The following is an 18579-nucleotide window of genomic DNA, read 5'->3' as shown; positions in this document are numbered from 1 at the left end:
ATAATCATATAAAATTGTAAAAATGTTTTGTTTTATGGTACAATCATGTCACTGTATCATATAAATACCATACTTATTTATCTTGATTTATTTATTTTTTATGGAAGACAACCTGAACATATTAGGTGTTAAGAAATTAATCTGTGGTTGACTGGCTCACTGACTAGTCAGGCAGATCTCACTGCACATGCTAGCTAACGGCTAAAAGAAACGATTCGGCTAGCTAGAATGTAAATGATTATTCAGACAGTATAAACGCTCAGTAAATGCAAAAAAATAAGACCGAAATGTTGAGAATATCAAGAGTTCTCTAATATGTATCGGTAGATTTCTAATATAAAATAAAATATCGGTGACTTCTTGTGTTAGCATAGTTGCTAACTACTTTTCCATGGATCCTGCCATATTAACACAAACATTATGCCACTACTCATTTTGACTACTGAGTCATGCATATCTAAACTTATACGGAGTTACCATAGATATGTTCGATGTTAACATCAAGCAACTATATTATATTATGTGTCCTATATACCATCATATGACAAAACAAGTCTGAATAAGTCACTCAAGGGAGGTTTTCCTTCCCCCTCAAAGGAGGCAGGTTGTTCAGGAGAACAGAGCACTCACATGAGGTCTGGCCTGTAGCGATGGATAAGAGCACACAAAGCCAAGCCACTCTTCCATGACATGGTGAGATCAGATACACTGACCCCTCTATAGCCATCCGTCTGCCTCTGACACCAGTTTAGCAGCTTGCTGGAGCGTGCTACAGACTCTGGGGAAAAATAACAACAAAAAAAAGCCCATTTGTATCCAAATTAGGCATTGCTGTGGTAAAATCTTTCATCATACAGATCATTGTTAGTCGCTTAATAAGGTCAGAATCCATACGGAGAGAAAAAAAAAAAGAATCAGTGTGATCAAGGTTGAGTAAGAGCAATACTAGTGGTTTGAGGTTTTGAATTATGGTTAGAAATGCCATTTTGTGTGTGAAATATATTCTGTTAGTTTATACAGACACAGCTCTTTTTACCAGAGACCAAAAATGGAAATTGCGCCTGTATTGGGGTGTCCATTTCTTTGTCATGTCACACTTCACAGTGGTGATTAATGGCTCATATTAAAGTAGATACTCAGGGCTTTAAGAATTTGTAGAGTTTTTCCATAAGTATTTCTGTTTTTACCTAGCCTACTAGGGAAAATATATTCATAGAAAAGTTTCTATTTAAAGAAAAAGATTGTTTTTCTTTTATTCACACATATTTAAAAAAAAAATTATATACCCAAATTAAATGGTGATTTCAAGCCCATTTCTGCTCATTGTGATACCCCAAGGGCTTGCTCGTATGTATCTGAAACTTTACACATTATTTTGAAGCACTAAAGCTCACACTCACACTGAAAGTCAACAACGTCTTGGATAATATTATATCAGGTTTGCGGCAATAGATCAGATTTGCGACAATAGAATCATTCATTTGTTTACACTGATTGAAAATATCCGATGAGTCGAATTCCACTCCGACGGGTAGAACAGAACACCAGTGTACTGGTAAAAAGGGTTAAAATCCAAACAAACACTGCAAAACACCCATCACTAACAGCGTTAGAAATTTTAGTATTGACAGAGTTACTAACACAACAGCAAGACATTTAGAATAAACCTTCCTGACAAAAAGCATCATATACATGGGCTTTCGTCATCCCCCACAGTTACCTTGGAATTGCTTCTCAAGCAGAAGTTCTAGGGTAAAAATAATACGGTATTAAGTTGCAAAAAATCAGAGGTAAGATTCCCCAGAGAAATACACACAACAATAGCAATACAATAAAATAGCCCACCATTCCTCGTGAGTTTAGGAGTGGAAGAGTTGACCACATTCTCCATGTCAATACGGATTTCCCTGGCTTCCCCGGTGTCTACGAGATGCCGTACCTGTACACAAAGGAGAAGAGAATATGAGGCTTCGTTCTCATTTTGTCATAGATGCATGCTTTTTCCTGAACACTTGAGCCGTCTCACCTGATTGGGCCGGAGCAGGTGCAGACTGATATTGGGGTAACGTGTCGTGGGGTCCAACGTGTACTGGCTGAAGTTCTTACTCACGTTCTCTGGAGTGGTTTGTGGGAGCAGACGATATATGCTCTCCCTAAGGGACACAATTATGGTTACAATAGCACAGGACACGGGGTCAATCCCATTAAGCACAGACGTTAGTGACTCAGGATTTTACCCAGGAGATGGATTAAAGACAATTTAAGGCACTTAGGGCAGACAGGGCATGGGGGGAAAATGACTAGCACAGTATGTGTTTTACAAGCTCATTATGAGTATTGTACATTTCACAGATTGCATCAAGTTTGTATGTAAACAATACATCAAATTGCAGTAACTATATCTTATAAACTCTGTTATAAACAGAATCAGAGAAAGTATTACATACAACACTAAAAGTAACTGCTGCTTTTTTTGACACTTCACATTTAAAAATAATTGCAGAACTAGCGCAAAAAAGATTGTGGATTTTAGTTCAAGTTTATTTTCCATCTAAGAGACTAAAACAGGCACAATGATAATCCTAAAAGTGACTGCTACTGTCAAAAAAAAGGCAAATTCCATATAATTAAAAAAATGAAAGGATTCCATGCTTCAGGCTACAGCTGTTCTGGAAAGGTTAAATTTCGAGACTGTTTTTGTTTTCACAGCTCAACTTGTTGCTTGGTGTCTTATGTGTAATCAGCAATAAACAGTGCTGCTGGCCCCAGTGTTATGCTGCTTTGACTTGGTATTTGGGAATTCAGAGGTTAGACTAGTTTATTTGCAAGAACACCAAGTTCCTGACCTAGCAACAATCAAGCCAGATGTATTTAAATTCTCAAAACCACAAACTGTATGTCCAGTGTTACGATTTATGTAAGGCATCTCTGTGTTTGAAATCTTTCTATGATATCTTACAAAAGTGATACTTTATTTACTGTTGATGTGAACATCATGGTGACCATGGTGATAGGAAGTCATTCTGGATCACCTTCCCAACTTTCTAAGAAGGAATTTAGAGGCTTTTTCTTTGAGTTTTCCTAGTCAACGTTTGGAAATTATAAGATGGAAACGTTTGACAATGCAGTATTAGTTCCTATTGGTGCCAATCTTACAAGGGTATGAAGAATTATATGACTCGAATCTTGTGATACTGAATCTTGGCAAGGGGAAAAGTCTAGCTCCAGGTACGTTGTGGATAAAACATGCATTCTAATGCAGAGGAATAAGTGCCTCACCTTTCTGCCAACACTTCAAGAGGAGATGCACCCTGTGCCCAACTTCTCACCATCCATGCAGAGTCCATGGCCGCCAGAAAGCCTCGTGCAATGCCCGTCCCCATTGGCCAGAACGGCTGCACAAAACAAACATTTTTCTTATCAGTCTTAAAATTCATTACAGTACAGTACCACACAAGACTATAAAACTAGTAGCTCTGAACAGTACATTTTTCATCCATTGTTCAATGTCAGGTCTCTCACCTCCAAAAGGCTGTCTCCAACCAGAGCTACGAGCAGCTGGTGGCTGTTGCGTTGGCGCACCAATGCGGCATTTTCTGAGGCATACATGCACGTAAAGTCGAACATTGCCACATCGGGCTGTCCGTAATGGTTGATTGCAAAGTCCAGCTTGGGCAGCTGGTGATTGGTGGAGAAGTCGGCTGCCTCTCTGGCGTAGGACAGCAAAGCAGCTTGGTCCACATTTGACCTGGATAGAAGCATCTCTGTGTCCACATAATCCTAAAGTATAGACAGAAAAAAATCTATTTCAAATGTGTAAACATGCAATTGAGATAAATGTGCCTATTCTGTGTTAAAATCAGCACTTGCTGTATTTAGATAAACATAAATTGCAGCAGCGAGAGGCTTCGGGAGGAGCTATGCAGGACTCATGGGTGAACTATTTCTCTGATTCTTGTTGCTATAAGTGGTTTTGCTCAGCTGACAAGAGCATCAGTCTCATCGCTTACAGGCCAATTCCACCTCTCTAAACAGACACAGTTTTTTTTTTCCCTAGACACTGGCCTTATAAACCACCTTCAAGTGCATACCTGGACTTTCACAACCTTGTTTAAATGTGCTCCTGTGGAATTGTAGTATACCTGAACATTTAAACAGTTTAAAGTTAAACTTAAAAAAAAAAAATTGACTGAACACACCTGATCATTACATATAAAACAAAACCATTCACCAAATGTGAAAGCTGCAGAGAGGCTGAGAAAAGGAAAGAACTGCTAGACATATTGATTATCATACAACAAGAGTATACTAAGGGAGACAATATGGAGCAGACAGATTGTGTGCTGGGTAAATCCCCATGATCACTCACGTGCAGAATGACGCCCTTCTCCAGCAGACTCTGCTTCTTGGCAGTCATCACAAAGTAGTGCGTGTCATCCTTATAGTAGACGATGTTTTCCAGATCGATCCCTGGAGAGGCAAATTAACACAAGGGTGAGGAAAAAGGGCTGAGTGTGGGAGTGAGACATGTAGTCCAATACTGATAAGCATGTATGCATTTAAACAAAATAGAGAACGAAGATCATCAGTTTCTCCTTGCAGACATAATGATAGCCCATTAGGAAAACCAAGGCAGTCTCTCACACACACATTGTATGATACCAGCGCTGAAACCGACAGTAGCGATTACACTACTGGTGAAACAAAAGCAAAGGCTTTTTAGCCACTGCCAACTCAGCACAAAGCTGTCAGCGCCAGGGCAGGGGCAGACAGGCAGGCAACTACTAACCACACTGATGAACAACCTCAGTGCATAATTCCACACTAGATTCCCTTCAGCTCTCTGGTCCTGTCAGGCATGTGTGCATGCTGTTTGGCTCAAAATATCCATTAAGATTTTAACTAAGGCATTTTTAAGGCATTTGGCAGACACGCACATCCAGAGCAGAGTAAATTATTGGATTTGTTTTGAAACAAATGAGCAGTTGAAGGTTAAGGGCCTTGCTCAAGGTTCAGAAGTGGCAGGATTTGAACTCGTGACCTTTTTATATTTTATAATTTTTTTTGCATAAAGCTTAATGTCTCTAATGAACTACAAAACCTTGCAAAAATCATATTTATGTTGATTTATATTCTAACAGTCCGGATTAAAGCCAAAGCTATTTTTGTTTCTGATCTGACGAATACACAATGCACACTGCACAGCATCCATGTAATAGACAAACCATGATAATTAATGTAATTCTACAAAACTCTAAACATCCATCCATTTTCTGTACAGTTATTTTACACAGGGACACTGGAATAGGGCGCCAGCCAATTTCAGGGCACAACTGCACACAATTACACAACCATTCACACACTACAGACAATTTACAGATGAGACATGCTTACAACAGACAGCAGCTTTACAGAAATCCAGATAGAGATCTAGATTTATTACTAATGAGCAATCCAGATGACACAATGTCTCGGAAATAATCTCAGATACAACATGAGGGGAAAAAACCTTGAGAGAAACCAGAGTCAAAGGAATCCCACCCTTTTCTGTGTGACTCCTGATCACCCTGCGATCATGAGTCATTATTCATCCACAAACTTACTATACTATATAGTTGTGCAGCTTGTAGTGCTATAGTCCTGCATATATATTGCTGGATACGGAGCCGGTTTCATAAATGCAGCTGTAAACAGTCAGTCAGCTTGCCTAAAGATGCCTAAAAACACTTATTAGGTAAGTGTGATTTCTTCTTAGAGTGAGTGTCATGCTTTGATCAAGTTGTTGTGTAGCAACATGCCACAGCTAAAAAGACATAAACCTAATCAGTTCAGTTTTTATTCAAACACCAGCTGTCAAAATGTCTGCACTATAGATGTAATGGAAACACAGAACGATATATACTTTATAGCAGAAAATGCTAAAATATTTCACCACATAAGGTTTTCCCAGGCTGCCACGTATGTGAAAACATTTTTGCACTTAAAAGGCAAAAATCTAGCGGAGTCATTGTGTTGTCTTCTCTTTAATCATTACGCCAAATCCCAAAGTGCTGACCATGCAAAATCATCAAACGTTACAAACATGTCCATACCAGTGGCTTCCCTCAGATCCTGAAAGAACTTCTGGTTGAAGATGAAGGCCACCCCGCTGATCTCCTCCACTTTGGCCTCGGCTGTAGTGTTGCGGTTAATAAAGTTGGCGGTGATGGCGATGGCCAGCTTGCCCCTGAACTCTTTCCTTCTGAACCCTGGGGAGGAAAAAAAAAACAACAGAGTATGCAGGAGCTGCACAGTCACTCTCAGACACAGACTCTGCAGGAGTTCTACAAAGCCTCTTCAGTTCTCTAATGCTTATTTTCTAGAGGACTGAACATCACAGATAAATCCAGATAAAGTTTCTCCCACTGAGTGCCTCTTGTTAACTGTTCTAAGATAGGAAAGTATCCTTACAGAACCACAGCCGAGAGCCACTGTGGCATTTAATCACGATTGCAATAATTCTCAAATGGCAAAACCCGCCAAATACGTGAGAAAAGCTACATATCGGTTAAAAGCTTTGTTAATTTAGCAGCAAAATCACTAGAATAATGACCTTTTACTTAGTCAGCAGATTAGCAGCAAAGCTGTGCGATTACCCAAAGAAGCTCAGCTAATGGGACCCTGAGCCGTATTAATAACAAAATGAGAAAGGAGGCTTATCAAAAAAAAGTTTAGTTTACCTGATAATGTGTTTCTCCTCCCATCTGCCCCGATGATGACATCAAACTCCAGCTCACTAACAGGATGTGTTTTAGGATGGACTTCAGCTCTCCAGCCTATCCCTAAAGATAAGATTAAGATACAGTTTGGGAAATTATGTCTTAACCTTAAATTTTAAGATATTACACAGCTTGGAAGGGAAAAAAATGAAAAAGACAATCTTACTCTCATTTTCTTGGTCTTCTGGTGGCTCGATGAGGCCTTTAAACTCTACATTGACATGGATCTCGATGCCCAAGATCAGAGCCATTTTCAGCAGCATCAACTGCAGCTGACGAATACCTGCAGAAAGCGATCCCAAAAGCACATCAGCATGAACCCAACTCACAAATCTTTCCAGAAGTCGTTCGCTGTGTCGCCGTCTACTCACTGATATGGTCTATGGATCCGGCACAAAATTTTCCGTGGAACTTTTTTGCACCGAGGCCCCGCAGATCCTGGATGGTGAAAGGCCACAGGTGGAGGACATTGTTGCGGGAGAAAGCATCTCTCTTCTCTAACACGACCACCTTGGCTCCTAGAAAGGCAAGCTCTATAGCAGTGCGCAGGCCACATGGTCCTGCTCCGATGATCAAACACTGCAGAAACAGACACAAAGGTACACAACATGAGTTTTTTTAGGGTCATACATTCACACTAGCATGTGATAAATCTTTTGTTTTGTTTGAGCTGTACAGTGGAGTGTAGCTTTTGGTCAAATAGGATCTAAGTGCAGGCACAAATACTAATTTTTAACAGCTGGTCTGTTACTCTGTATCACCATAGCTTAGAAACATGGCCATCACAGACTCACAGTCCCAGCAACCGTCTACATTCCCACGCCTGCAGACACCATCATTCTAAATCACGTCCACTTGTGTTTAATTATGTATGTTTTTTAGCACTGTTTATAAGCACCTCTGTCTCAGTTTGCACTTAAAATTAAACGTTCAGTTTTCGCACATTTGTGATGTTTACCAAGCCTGTTCCTGAGAACTTGGTTAATGGTTTCAATTTGTGCTCTGTTCTTCACCATATTTGTGTGTAGCCTGTTTGCAAGATGCAGATGATATCCTGATGTACCTTTGCCTGTTGCTGACCCTGCACTTTGCCTAACATTCTGGATTTTTCACCATTTCCTAAGTGCTTTCTGTTGCTTTTTTTTTTTTGGAGCTGTACCTAATATTGTGACACTCTTACTAAGCTGCCTGCATTTGCATCCAACCACAAAGGGTTTGTTTTTGTGACAGACATTAATTTATCAGATTAGTCTAGTCATCTTTTCCATAAATAAATTAAAGGACGTGTAAAATTTGAAGCAACGAAAGTGAAAAAAAAAATCTGTAAAATAAATGAGCAACATAATAAATCATCATATTATATTATTATTATTATTATTAATCATAATGAACATACTCAAAAATTATGTCACACAGATTCTTCAAATGCACCCATGTAGATGAGTTCCAGGCTGATCCGAAACTGCAATGTGCAAGTTGCTTACAGCTTATAATGATGGATGAAGGATGAAATGTCTACAGCAGAGCCTGGAAAGTTTTTGTGTCATGTTCTGCCAACTTGTGCCGCAGTAGAATCCAAAAACCCAGCCTGGATTAGAATTGGACTGGATAGTCCAACCCCATGGCCAATCCAGTGGTGCACTTTCACACAGTGCTGATCAAAACGAAATTCAGTAACCGAGCAAGATTTTTATTTTCCTTTTTGTTCTTTTCTTTAAATGATAAAAAAAATGATTACAAAAATAACTGTGGGAGACATTATATAGGAGCAGGCAGAATGAATGAATGAATGAATGAATGAATGAATAAATAAATAAATATCCACTTCATGCAAAGGGATATGAAAATGTTAACTGTCCATTAAAACAAAGGAAAGGGTTAAGAAAAAAAAGGATTTTCCTTGCACAGTTGTGTGACATCTTCTCTTCTAGTGAAAATTAACCAAATATTTTTTCCTATCTACCTGCATAGTGACCAATAGCAACAGCAGTGACCAATGAATTTGTCAGTGAATTTGTCTATGCAACCCTGTGTTGTAGCACAGGCTATAGGATTGGTCATACATTCATTCAATCCAATCTTTCTTTTTCTTTTAACTTTATGGCATTACTAATTTGCATATAATTGAGAAAAAAATTGACTCTAATGTCTTCTGAGTCAATTGCTGCAGTTGATGGAACCGTGGCTCTGTGTGACAAGTCTACAGAAAATGCATGGCTGTCTGTCTCTGTCAGTTGCTAGTGATGGGAATGCCAGTGTATTCATGTGACTGCAAATAATGCCATAGTTTGTATGGAAATTCATACCATACCTTAGAGTTAGCACAAGCTCTTCCTTTCTTGTACTCCTTGTGGCTGGCACGTTTGTCTAGCTTGGCCCAGAGTGCTTTCGCCTTCCAGTAGTTGAGCTTGGACTTGAGCTTGTGGTAGAAGACTCGATACTCACTGGGCTTGAGCTCAAGAAAGTCGCACAGCTCCTGGAAGGCTTTAAGGGTCCCTTTACAGGTGGTGGCTTGAACGAAGCGGTCAAAAAGGACATGTGACTGATTGACCCCCTCTCCCGCTGCACCAACACCTCCATCTCCCATGGTCCCTCACCCCACACAGGGGACTATGGGGCTTCTCCAGACCAGCTTAATCGGAGTCTGGTTCAACTCCCCACTTCAAGCATCTTCATCCTGAAAAAGGAAGTGAGAAGTATAAGGTTAATCTTATCTAAAAGGCACTTAGAGGAGGAACTCATCATAAAGGAGTGTTTTTAAGTCAGTCCTGGATAATTAGGAATTGTTCCATCACTTGATTTTGATTTTGAAGAAAAGTATAGGAAATAGAAATTTCAAAGCATGCCGGAAAGAGTGTGTAATCAAACTCGGAGTCCAATTTAAGTGCACTGAATCATAACATGAAATTCAGAGCTCAAGATATTTTCACTGTTAATTGACCGTTTTATTTTACTTTCTTACAAACTTCTAATGAGGAGTGCAGTTTCATGGCTGACTGCACAGAGGTTACTTCTCTATGCTACATTTCCCTAGTCAATCTTTTCTTTTGTTATTTTATATCATGCATCTTAAAAATAATAATCGAACGGGGTCCTGTGCTATATAGCTATAAATACAATAACACAAACCACCTGAATGCTTTCTAAAGTGTAACAAAAAAGCATTCATCCTATCAATGGAAGATCTTGAGATGAAATCCATAAATCCAAGAGAGCAAAATTAGCCATGGTCTCTGGATGGTAGGATGTCATGACTCTGCCCTGTCCATCAGAGAGGTAATGGTCAATGAGCTCTGTGAGCTCATGTATGAGGAAGAGGGCAGAGTGCTTTCCTCTGAATGTATTTAGTGGCACTGTGATATAGCACGAGGCTTGAAAGAAAAAAACATGCCTAATCCAAAGGTTCTCCTGTAATTCATATATCTTTAGATATACTGGATTAACACCAACAATTTTTTAAAATCCAGTTTACTAAATCCTGAAATTTGACATTTTGGAAAATGTATGGAAAACACCTCTAAAGGTTAGCTTTCAAAATACCACCATTTTTAGAACCAGTATATACAAATGTTAGACAGACAATCTCATGCATCATATATTTGTTATGAAGCTCCACTGCTGTGACACAACATCTGTGCAAATACATAAAAGTCACTGGACAAAATATATGATTACTCAGGAGAATCATTACTAGAGCTAATGTTCATTAATACAAAGGTATCTAAAACGATGAATGATAGTGTAGATCAGATACTGTCTCAACTGGCTTATCCCAATACTGTACAACTCACTGGGTTGAGATAATGAACCTGCATAAAACTTCAGTTAGACAGTGGAAGGAGGGTAAATATACAAGAGCCAGTCTTGCTCGGGGAAGTAGTGGCTCAAGCAGTTAAGGATCTGGACCTCTGATTGGAAGGTTGATGGTTGATGGTTGAAGGTTGATGGTTCAAGCCCCAGCACTGCCAAGCTATTGCCACTGGGCCCCTGAGCCTCTGTGCTCTGTGACTCCCTAACCCCAGCTTCCTAATAATCTGGGAAAACCTATTAGGGGCAGTGGTTAAAGCTCTGGGTTGTTGATCAGAGGATCGGGGTTCAAACCCCAGCTCCACTGTTGGGCAAATGACCCTTAACCCTCTCTGCTCCAGGGGTGCTGTATCATAGCTGCCCCTGTGCAACTTTCTCAGCTGGGATATGCGAAGGAAAGAATTCCACTGTGCTGTAATGAATATGTGGCAATAACAAAGCCTTCTTGCCCTTAGTTCAGTTCTTTTCCTTAAGCATATCTTCCACTGTGGGATGTTTTTAGCTACATGCTACGACACTGCTTGTCTATTAAAAAAACAGAAACATTTATTAACGACCACACAGACTGCGGTTCTTCAACCTCCGAAAGCCTTGGAGATGTTACTTTTTAACATGCTGATTTCCTTACCACAGCCTTTTCCAGTTAATAACGAACAGTCCAGTCTTATAGCGACCACAAAATTTTAGAAATGCTCCAAGCCATTACAGAAAACTAGTCTAATGCTCCATGAATTTAGTGAGACATAACCTATACTTAATACACAATAACTAGCTAGCTAACAGAATCCTCCCTAGTCAGTCAGCAAATTTCTTTTATTACCTTTGCAAGCTAGCCTGCTAAAATGAGGAGTAAAAAGAGAAAACATCTAATTGTTAATACAGTGAGAAAAACAATCACTTCAAATCATGCATAATTAGCTTTAACAGCAGAAACGTATTTTGCTAGTTAGCGGTAACTGTCGTTCCCCACACTAAACTAGCTGGATATAACTGGAGAAAATGATTACTTTAGATGTGCTAACTAGATCAAATATTCACATGGGCTGGAATATGACAGAGAAGGGACCATTTTAACATAATGACTAAAAATTTTATGCGCCTCATGACTAAATATACTGGACACACAGTTTAAATTCTCTACTAGCATGCAAGCTATATTTATTCTTGCTAATGCTCAGTAGGAATCCTAATTAAAGTGACCATGATACTGAGAAGTGGGAAAACAAACTAAACAGATTTATTTTACATCCCATTGTTCCTTATTTCCATTAACATGTTTTATAGTTAGCCATAGCTTGCTATCTGGACATAAATGTACAAGCCTAGCTAGCAAGAGTCACAGAAAATCACCACTCTTTGAAATGAATCTCTAAAGCTATCATAGATTAAGTCAGTAGGTAGGTCAGTTTTGTCAAGACGCTAAAAACATTAACTGCTTTTGGTTGAGCATGGCATAACATTTACACAACAAACCAGGTAATAATTTTCAAGTGGCCAGAAAAACAAATGAGAAAACACACTACAGGCTCTTTGAAACAGTGTATTAAAGTTTATATTAAAAGCTGGAAAATGCCAAGGACAGTCACAACATAACCTCTTATAAACAACCTCCTAGATACATAACCAGACACACACACACACGCTCAAGGTGTGGTTTCTCGCAAGGAAATCTCCACCCCATGGAAAATGTGGCACAGAGCGGGATGAAAGAGTAAGCAGGTTGAGGGTTAGAGAGAGAGAGAGAGAGAGAGAGAGAGAGGAGAGAGAGGAGAGAGAGAGAGAAGCCCTGAGGAAGTGCCAACTCTGCTGGGCTGTATAAACACACTCGTTCCACTACCTGACCCCTGCTCTCTGGAAGCGCAGCACCAGCAAATCCTCCACCCAGTATTTTACCTCCGCCATGTGGCTTAGAAAAAACGACCCAAAATGACCAAATTTGATGAATGTGGGAAAAAGTGTAGGTTTAAGCTTTTCAAATTGGGTTTACTATAAAATATAGGCTTTTTGTTTATTCTATTTAAGTTAGCAATGGAGACAGTAATGTTATGATATCAATCACAGAACATCACCACTCTTTGAACTAAATCTGTAAAAATATCATAGATTAGGTCAGTAGGTAGTCAGTTTACTTAAATAAGGAAAATTAAAATGTGTATTGCCAGAAGAAAATTGCCATTAATTCTAAATGGCCAGAAAAATAAGACGATACACTATCGGCTCTTTGAAACACAGAATCTTAAAGTTTCTTAAAGGGAATCAAAACTGAATCAAAAATTCTCCTTTCCAAACACACTCTGATTCCAAGTATACAGTTGTGGATGAGTAATGATGCATGATCACACTATCAAGTGTCACCCAGGTTCCCTTTTGAGTCTGGTTCCTCTAAAGGTTTCTTCCTCATATCGTCTCAAGAGGTTTTTTGCTGCCACTGTAGTCTCCAGATTGCTCTTATGGTAATATATCTACGTCAGGAATTATTTAATTAAATAGAATAGAGGCCAGAGAAGGTTACCACTGTGGCTACACTAAAGTGCTGCACAAAAATTAATCGCTAATTTGTCCTAAATGCAAAACTTTTCATAATCTCTAGGTAATTTTCCCAGCAAGGTTTTTAGCGAGCCAAGGAATATTTATTAGTACAGGGGGTCCGTTTTATGGTTATTTATAAGTAAAAGCTGGGCTCAAGGACAATGGTTTAAAAAGTTTGAAAAGCTGAACAGACAAAAATGACTCTCTCCCTGGCTCATGGCTTGCTAAACCACATTTTTAACATTTTATACACAAAAAGCCCATCATTTCTGTCCAAAAGAGAGGATATTGCACTTTAGCTAGTGACACCTCTCTAAATTGTCACCTGCTGCTGAGCAGGCTGAAGAGAATGCAGAGAGTTGGCATTCTTAAAGGCAGAACGAAGACCTGATCTGTATGTATGCAGCATCAGCATTATAACCGAGAAAGACACTGGGGTACAAAAGTGTGAGACCACACTGAAAACCACACTGATTTTTTTTTTCTCCCCCAAATTAAAACCAGAAAGCAAATGTTATATTAAATATTCAATATTCTACACTTTGACGAGGTAACTATTTGTGATATATGTGATATGAAGCCTTTATTATCGCCACACATACATTACAGCACAGTGGGCTTTACTTCGTGTATCCCAGCTGAGGAAGTTGGGGTCAGAGCGCAGGGGCAGCTATGATACAGCGCCCCTGGAGCAGGGAGGGTTAAAGTCCTTGCTCAATTGCCCAGCAGTGCCCACTTGAGCTACCACTGCCCTACTTCGGAACATATCATGGCACGCTCTGCCCTGGGCCGACTGCATGATAACATTTGTTTATGACCTCATCTTATGACAGTGATATACTTTGTCCTGTCCTAGAAATTCTTTCTCTTCTGTATTGATGAACATGCGCCGAATACAGACACTGTATTCTGCTTCTGTAATTTAGATAACCACATTCATAATAAACTCGTCAACCACCACTTCTGTTTCTACTGACATCTTTTGTTTACCTATAGACAACACTTAATATTACACCTCTCTTCTGTATAAATATTCCTTGTTTATCTCAAGAAAATTTAGAAGAGTTTTATTATTCAGTCACTGTCTCTGTGTGGTTCTTCAGCAAAAAGCTTCACTGATTTTAGCAGAGGTAGCGGCAGCAGCATGGCTCAGGCTTCTTCTCCAAGTAAACCCTGAAAACTCTAACAACATGAAAATGTTTTATTAAGTTATAAAATAATGCAAAAGCATTTTCATTTATGGTGACAGGTTTATGGATCCCAGTGTACATATATATATACATAAAAATGAATTAAACTCCCTACAAACATGGGTTCAAAAGTTCAAAAGATCTTACACAGGTCACAAAGGCTTCACAGTGTTTTTGTGGCAAGTTTGTGGTTTGTTTGAACGCCACTGATACTTCCACCCTTTCACCTAGCTATAAAAATACACTGATCCATACTGTCGGTGTGCACCAGGACTGGGATCTGAGGGAAGCCAATACAAAAAAGCTGTGGTAGAGGTTGATTATTACACTCAGGCTTTTGGATTTTTGATCACAGAAGTAGGGGGATGTCAAGTTTGATCATTTCAGAGGCAGGAACAAGTTGCTGAACTTTACTGGAAACTCTGAACAATGAAGAATTTGGGTTTTTGAAGTGATTAAAACAGATTAATTTAAGCACACTCTTACTTTCTTAGCTTCTGTCCTTAAAATACAGAAAGGAAAGGAAAGGAAAGGAAAGGAAAGGAAAGGAAAGAGAGAGAGAGAGAGAGAGAGAGAAAGACAGAAAGAAAGAAAGACAGACAGACAGACAGACAGACAGACAGACAGACAGACAGACAGACAGACAGACAGACAGACAGACAGACAGAAAGAAAGAAAGAAAGAAAGAAAGAAAGAAAGAAAGAAAGAAAGAAAGAAAGAAAGAAAGAAAGAAAGAAAGAAAGAAAGAAAGAAAGAAAGAAAGAAAGAAAGAGAAGAGAGAAGTCCAGTACTACTTTCTGCATACAGAACACTTTCTGCATTTCTGATAATAATTTTGTGATTGACATTAAAGGAAAAACTGTAAGCACATCCCACACAACACTGTTGCCTATTATTAACAAATTCAACCAAGACCAACCAAGAAGCGGAAGTCTACGAACACGCACTGGCAAAGACAGAACCGGCATTCTGCTGCCATTCATAATCCTCTCGGGATGGAAACTTTTGGGACACCCTGTAGAAATGATGTGCTAATTTAGGTGTTAGTATTAAACACATAGTTAAAACTGTGTGATTTTAACTCTTGCCTGTTTAAACAAAAAAAAAAAGATTAGTATAGGGCATTTTAACAATAGACATTGACACAAACCACTTCTTTAGCCAGAAGAGACAGTAGCAAGCAAAAACTCCCCGAGACAGCATGAGAATGAGACCTTGAGAGAAACCCAACTCAAATACTATTCACTGGACAGTGGGGTTTTAAAACATTAAACTTCACATATACAAAGTCAGACAGAAGAAAATGTGTTGAAAGGATGTTCTGGGATGACAGTCTTTATGATTGCAGAAGCAGTTCTTAAGTGCAAATCTACAGTGTTCACGTAAGGATGCACTGAAGTAAGGGAAAGAATGAAGCAGAAACTATATTTCAGAATCTTTATGCTCTCCACATGAAACCATCCACAACAACATAAAGTGAGTGTTATTTAAAGAAGCTCCAAGCAGAAGTACAGCATCAGGATGACTCAGACAGATCTGCAAGGTGAGATGAGCCATAGCAGCAGACGTGTGTCAGGGTCATGAACACTGGAGAGGTCTTCATGCCAATTTAACGAACAAAAATATGAATCATTTATGAACCTGTGGGGATTAGTTTCTGTTCTCAGAACTTATGACTTATGGCAACATATCCACAACCCTTTCCTGTCTGAGGTCACACTGTGGTCTTAAAAATGTCTTCAGTGTCCATAAAGGAAAAAAATCCTCATGCAGCTCCAGATTAGAAAGAAGGCTTTGATCATTTGTAAGACACAAAGCTACTCTGAAGGGAGGTTATAATCATTAAGCATGCTCCAGGTGCAGCACTCTCTCGCAGCACGGGTTCCGAACACAGGAAGTGCAATGTCACGACGAAATATCTCCTACCAAGTTACAGTATCAGTGTGCTACACAAAACACTTCTTTACTGGCTGAGTACTTCCAGCACAGCGGTGTGCTATAATTGGAAACAGGTCTATATTCGGCTCCTTTCGCGTCAAACAGGAAATGGTGTGCAGCTCCTTTTTGCCAGAAGGAGACATGGCATTATGGGCAGGTTACATTTCTGAGATTCAATGTGCATAGCTTGTGGCTCTGGGTAACAAAATATGTGTCGAATAATGGCATGGGAAAATAGGAAAATAATGGCATGGCATGATGTGAGGGGGCTTAGCGTTTGCCTTGCTCCTCCGGGGTTGGGAGTTCAGTTCCCATTTCCACCCAGTGCATGTTTTCTGGGCTTCATGGGTTTCCTCTGGGGACTCAGGTTTCCTTTCCAGTCCACAGACATGAGTTGTTGGCTGATTGAAATCTCTAAATTGTCAGAAGTGCATGAATAAGTGTGTGATTTTGTGACCTGTGATGGGATGGCATCCTGTCCAGGGTGTCCCAGGTTTCCCTGTGTAGGATAAGTGAACCAGAGATGGATGGATGGATGGATGGATGGATGGGGTGGTCTGAAGTGGCTCAGTGTCAGGCACATATTATGTTCCTATAATATATAAAATCTTACAGCTTGTTATAAAGCGTTGACCATGGAGACTCCTTTTATAACGGTTTAACAAACATCTCCTTACACCATACCAGTCCCTATAAATTAGCTGTTACTATGGAAACAGTAATATGATGGAACATCCATATTAATATAACCCTGTGGTTTTGCATTGCAGATGGCAACAGAAAATGACTAGACCCAAAACTTTTTGACCAATCGGATTCGAGAATTCAGCAGTGCTGTGGTTTAAGATCGTGTCCAGACTGACACTGGACACGATGGGACTTAAAAATAAGTCCCATGTTGGATACATGGGACTTAAAAGAGGAAAGACACGCATGGACATCATATTGTCCGAGAGCAGACGAGTTGTACAGACGTGATCAGTGTCAACAGAACACAATGGCAACTCGATCAGCTCACTGTGGAATGAATGAATGATACAGTGAGTCAAAGCGGATGTGTAAAGTCACTATTCATCTGCCGTCCATTTCCTACCAACTACAAGCACCAGAAGCTATTTGTATCCGCACCCTTCACTCCTCCTCCGTGCCTCTTTCTTTCTCATAGTCAAGCTTTCTGAAGACACTATGTCATGTCCTACTCTAAAAATAGGCCAGATTACATATGAATGAATGGACTGCATAGTATTCCACCCACTTTGGTTCCTTTATGTAGGTAGTCTCAGATGATGATATATGTCAGAGGAAACAGGCACAAGCTTTGTATGTTTCTTTGAGAGCTCAAGGCAAAAACGAATTATGCTGTGCTCACAACGTCTTGCCTTGTCTATTTAAATAATATTCCATATTTATATTTTAATATGTGGATTTGTTACCTCATGTATGTACTGAAACTTAACAAATCCTAAACATTTTGGCCCTGGTCTCACATGAAGTAGGAAATGCCTCCCTCTGAAAAATGTCATTTAGGGTAGACATAATAAAAGAAAATAGGGAAATAAAGAAGGTTTAGAAGGTTTTTTTTTAGAATACTGTGCAGTCCATGTGATATATCCTGAGTTCAGAAATAAACCTTTTTTAGAAATATATATAAAAAAGATGGAAATAAACATCATTAAGTAAGGATTTCCACGATACCAAAAAGGTCAATACACTCAATAATCTAGGTTTATTTCAACTTATTTCAACAAGCCTGGCTACTTTGCCTCAAATTCAGTTCTATAAAGATAACTGCAAGTGAATGCTCAGTTGCTATGGCAACAAATAATTCTAAATAAAGCTGCTCCATGTCAAGTTAATGTTGAAGCTTATCTTGATTAATTAAACTGGACAAGCTGGAGAGCATCATATTTGGAGGCAAAACAACCATACATGTATAAGAAACAGTAGATATAGAAAATCATAAATAACTGCCTTGCAAAACTTTAACAAAACTGCTGCTAACCCAGTGTGTATATTATTGTTATTCACTGCTTTGAGATTAGGATAAAACGATATATTAAAAATTTTAAATAAAGCAGCCAAATGATCAAAAGTATGTGGACACATTGTGTATGTGGAACGAATCACATCCTTAAAACATCCCATTCCGGATCTAATCCAACTTTTGTATTTATAATAATCTCCAGTCTTCTGGGAAGGCTGTTCACTAGAGTTTGGAGCGTAGCTGTCTGGATTTGTGTTCGTTCAACCACAAGAGCATTAATGAGATCAGACACTGAAGTCAGATGAGGAGTTCTAGCTTTCCGGTTCATCCCAAAGGTGTTCAGTGGGGTTGAGGTCAGAGCTTTGTGAAGGCT

At 39.3% G+C, this 18579-nt stretch overlaps 1 protein-coding gene across 7 annotated transcripts in view; it reads right to left on the bottom strand.

The window, feature by feature from the left end:
* The window catches only part of mical3a (microtubule associated monooxygenase, calponin and LIM domain containing 3a), a 93590-nt gene that overhangs the window by 36578 nt on the left and 38433 nt on the right, over positions 1-18579 (bottom strand). For 5 of the 7 annotated variants that reach the window (XM_058388374.1, XM_058388370.1, XM_058388373.1 and 2 more), the window contains exons 3-13: positions 9070-9435; positions 7130-7337; positions 6925-7041; positions 6720-6821; positions 6093-6248; positions 4370-4470; positions 3523-3780; positions 3280-3395; positions 2027-2153; positions 1846-1939; positions 631-778 (exon numbers count right to left, since the gene is read on the bottom strand). In XM_058388374.1, the coding sequence (XP_058244357.1) occupies positions 631-778; positions 1846-1939; positions 2027-2153; positions 3280-3395; positions 3523-3780; positions 4370-4470; positions 6093-6248; positions 6720-6821; positions 6925-7041; positions 7130-7337; positions 9070-9345 (1703 nt within the window). In that variant the 5' untranslated portion in view covers positions 9346-9435. Of the gene's footprint in view, positions 1-630; positions 779-1720; positions 1748-1845; positions 1940-2026; positions 2154-3279; positions 3396-3522; positions 3781-4369; positions 4471-6092; positions 6249-6719; positions 6822-6924; positions 7042-7129; positions 7338-9069; positions 9436-18579 lie in introns of all 7 variants that reach the window. The other 2 variants (XR_009204496.1, XM_058388369.1) reach the window with 1 other exon arrangement.

Source organism: Hemibagrus wyckioides, linkage group LG04, assembly GCF_019097595.1.
Source record: "Hemibagrus wyckioides isolate EC202008001 linkage group LG04, SWU_Hwy_1.0, whole genome shotgun sequence".
In the NCBI taxonomy this organism is placed as follows: Eukaryota; Metazoa; Chordata; class Actinopteri; order Siluriformes; family Bagridae; genus Hemibagrus; species Hemibagrus wyckioides.
The sequence above is the reverse complement of the archived record's forward strand: the minus strand, read 5'-3'. Positions and strand labels throughout refer to the sequence as shown.